The sequence below is a fragment of the Peromyscus californicus genome, unplaced genomic scaffold (genome assembly GCF_007827085.1).
Source record: "Peromyscus californicus insignis strain IS unplaced genomic scaffold, ASM782708v3 Scaffold_10__1_contigs__length_136768540, whole genome shotgun sequence".
Taxonomy (NCBI): Eukaryota; Metazoa; Chordata; class Mammalia; order Rodentia; family Cricetidae; genus Peromyscus; species Peromyscus californicus.
The window spans coordinates 121197932-121201472 of NW_026294391.1; the positions used below are offsets into that span (position 1 = coordinate 121197932).

At 48.1% G+C, this 3541-nt stretch overlaps 1 protein-coding gene across 1 annotated transcript; it reads left to right on the plus strand.

The window, feature by feature from the left end:
* The first annotated feature begins 429 nt into the window (after window positions 1-429).
* Ldoc1 (LDOC1 regulator of NFKB signaling) lies at window positions 430-1836 on the plus strand. The gene has a single exon (XM_052740162.1). It carries the CDS (start codon window positions 561-563, stop codon window positions 981-983), a length of 423 nt encoding a protein of 140 aa, XP_052596122.1. The 5' UTR covers window positions 430-560; the 3' UTR covers window positions 984-1836.
* Window positions 1837-3541: the final 1705 nt, after the last annotated feature.

Consider the following 3541-nt stretch of genomic DNA (forward strand, 5'->3'; position numbering starts at 1 on the left):
TGCGTGAAATTTAAACAAACAAGGAAATGTGTTAAGAACGCATTACTCTAAAAAAAAAATGCTGATGGCCACAGGCCCACAAAGAAACACTGTGCTGGTTGAACTGGCTGGCTGGAGAGAAGTTTCAGCTGGCGCAGGCCAGCCCTGAGGGCTGAGCTTCTGGACTCACACAGCCTTTCCCTGTGGCTCTGTTTCTTCATTTGGCTGAGGGAACTGGCGGGGGCCCGCGGCGATGCTCCCTTGGTCACACCCTCCTCCTTCTCCTCCTCCGCCACGTCCACCCTGGCCGCGAGTACCACCCTGGCCACACCCCCACGCCATTCAGCATCCCCCCGCCGCCCACTCCCGCCCCGCCACGCCTTCCTCACCGCACTGCGCTGGCGCGCTGGCTGCCAGAGTGACCTTGTGGGTGGAGCTTCCGCCACCAGCTAGACCCCTCCGCGCATTGCTCAGGGTCAGCATTCTTCTGAGGACACGCACTTCCCGCTAGGCCTCTGTGAGCAGCTCCGCGGAGCCCAGCCGAGCCGAGCCCAGAGCCGAGTCCTTCCAAGCGATTCACCATGTTCGATGAGCAGTTGTTGCTTCTGCGCGCGCTTCTGGTGCGACAACGCGCCCTGATCATGGAGAACAACCAGCTCATGCAACAGCTGGGGTGGCTGGTGTGTGAGCGGGCCACGCTGCTGCGCCAGGTACGTCTGCCTAACTATCCGGTGCCGTTTCCCTCAAAGTTTGATGGCGAGAACTCCCGGCTCCCCGAATTTTTGGTGCAAACGATGTCTTACATGATTGTGAATGACGATTTCTTCTGCAACGACGCCATGAAAGTGGCGTTCATGATCAGCCTCCTCACCGGGGAAGCCGAGGAGTGGGTGGTGCCGTACCTCGAGATGGATAACCCCGTCATCAGTGATTATCGGGCCTTTGTTGAAGAGATGAAGCAGTGTTTTGGCTGGTATGACAACGAAGATGATGATGACTTTTAAGAGGCTGATTACTAGGCCCTGAGCCCCCTTAGGCCTAGAGGGGGAGGGCCCTGCATGGCACCTCCTCCCTACCCCCACCTGCTATACTCCTAGTGCCTCCGCTCTCCCTTTTGCGTTGCCATCTTTTCCCCTGCCAGTCACTTGGCTCCTTTGTCCCTTTTAGTGCTTGTCTTTGTTCCAGTTACCTGCTGTAAGTGCTTGAGTTGGGCCTGGGCCTTCCTCTGAAGCTCACAGTGTTCAATTTTAACCAGTCCAGGTACTCTTCTCCCCCTAATCTGAACTGTGTTTTGAGCTCCAGCCATTGTCCAGGACTGTGTTAGAACTGGTCAGACCACCTGCATTCCTGCTGCTGGCTTCCACTGGATCGCCATCCTACATCTGCCCAGAAATGTATGCCTGTCACCTCACTACCACCACCACCCATCTCATCTCATCTACAGCCATCCACAGGATAAGGACCAAGAAGAAGATGATGGAGTTGCCTACACCTATTCAGACTTTGATTTGGACAGCTCACCAACCCTTGAAGGGGCAGTCTTAACAGCCTGGTTAGTTCTGTACCTACACCCAGGTTCCTCCTCTACCCTGCCAGATTGCTGCAGGAGCCTGATGTGCCTGCTTGACAGTTGAAATGTTGACATTTCTTTTTCTCCTATGCATCAGTTTTGCACAGCTGTCATTTTCCTTACCGAATTGCAGCAGTCTCAGATGTGGACATGTGGACAAGTAGTACTAAAATAAAAACAAACGAACAGGCATTTAGCCCAGATCCTCTCTAGTACCTGGAAAAAGCAATGGCATTCTTTTCAATAAATATCAAGCACTGCAAAATAGAAAGAAAATTGTCTTTTCATGGTTAAGTGCTGTCATTGGTTTTTGCCACTCTCATCTCCCTTACTTCATTGAGATCAGGAAACTTGGTTCAGTTCCAGTATTCTCACTTTGATTTCTAGATTCCAGAAGACAGGTACCACAGGGTTTTAAAAGCTTTGGTGAAGGAATATTGTCTGGAGCCTCCAAGGTGGCATATAAAGGGGTGGCTGAGTAGGGGGCATATCATCTCATATTAGGTCACTTTGAAGAATGAAAGGGGCATTATTAGTAATTAGACTGACCATGCAGGCATGTTCCTGGGCATAGTAAAGTTTCCTAACACAGCAGGCAAGTTCTCTCTATTGTCCTTGTTACCTGTGGGTGGCTGTTGAGTAAACTGTAAGGTGCTTAAGCTAATGTTAAATCTTACAACTTGGTCAGTGGGCCTGTAGTCAGCATAGCCTACACTCAACATTTCGCACTCCTTGTCCAGAGATCCTTACAGTTTCCATTTATACATTTGCCTCAGATTCCTGCCTATAAAAATTAGCAAGATGCTTAAATGCATCCTGAATTAGACCCTGGGCTGGAGTTAGGGTTGACATCTCTCTGGGCACAGAGGTTTTGGAGGCAATGAAGGAGTGGGCAGGGTGGGTACTGAGAATAAAGTGCACAGCTTTGTAAGTCCATTATACCAGGTTACTTCACTGAAATGAACTTGGTACAGGGGCTATACATGGCAACCAGGAAATATCTGGGGTTTTTATCTAAGGTTTCCTGTATCTACCTGAATGCCCTCTTTTTACTGTTCTGAAAGTCAGTCCAGTCTTAGAACTTTTAATTATTTTAAATAATGCATTACTGTTTAACATGGTTTGGAGGATGAAATGGGATGCTGGGCATCATATGAGTAACCTTACAGGTGTGGATTAAATCAGATCCTGCCCACAAAGCATTTAAAACTGCCTGCTCGGTTTTCAGTACTTTACAAGTATGGGTGGTTACTTCCAGGCCATGGAAACAATGGCTCAGCCAGCAGCTTGCTTGCTATGAAATTGGATTTAGTAAGAAAATGTCAAGGTGACCAGGAACTAAGCAGAGAGTGGATATAAAACAGACAAGAACTCATTCTCTCTTTGGGGTTTTTACAAGAAACCAGCATGAAAAGCATTTTACCTGGTAAATAGACAAAGTTCAGAGCAGGAGTCATTTCTGGGACACTTGTTTGCTGGAGGGTGGGGACAGGTGGGAGTAGGGAGGACTCGACAAAGAGGCCAAAGTCTGGGTGGAAATGGGGCTGTTCCAGTGCTGCTGTGTCCAATGCTGCTGAATGAAGAGGATTGCGGGTGATTTGGAATTCAGTTATCACTTCCTCCCTTCTCATTGGAAAACATACAATTATCATTGGAAGAGTAACACATACACTTTGAGACATTTATTCCTCACTAGAAATGGGGGGATGTGGGATATTGGTAGACAAGAATTAAATAAAAGACCCAGTGAGACTAAAATCAAGGTATTCATTACAAATTTATAAGCCAGGTATGCGGAGAAGAGCTATGATACATTGGTGCGTGCAATGCCCTTGAACTCACAATGGAGCCATATTGCTGTTGTGAGGGTACTTGGGCATGGACCAGAAATATAAGGATGACTGAGTACAATTCAGGGTAAGGAGAGAACCTGTTCTCGACTAGATCTGGGATGAACCCTTTTCTGCTAAAAGTTGAGTATATTTAACATCT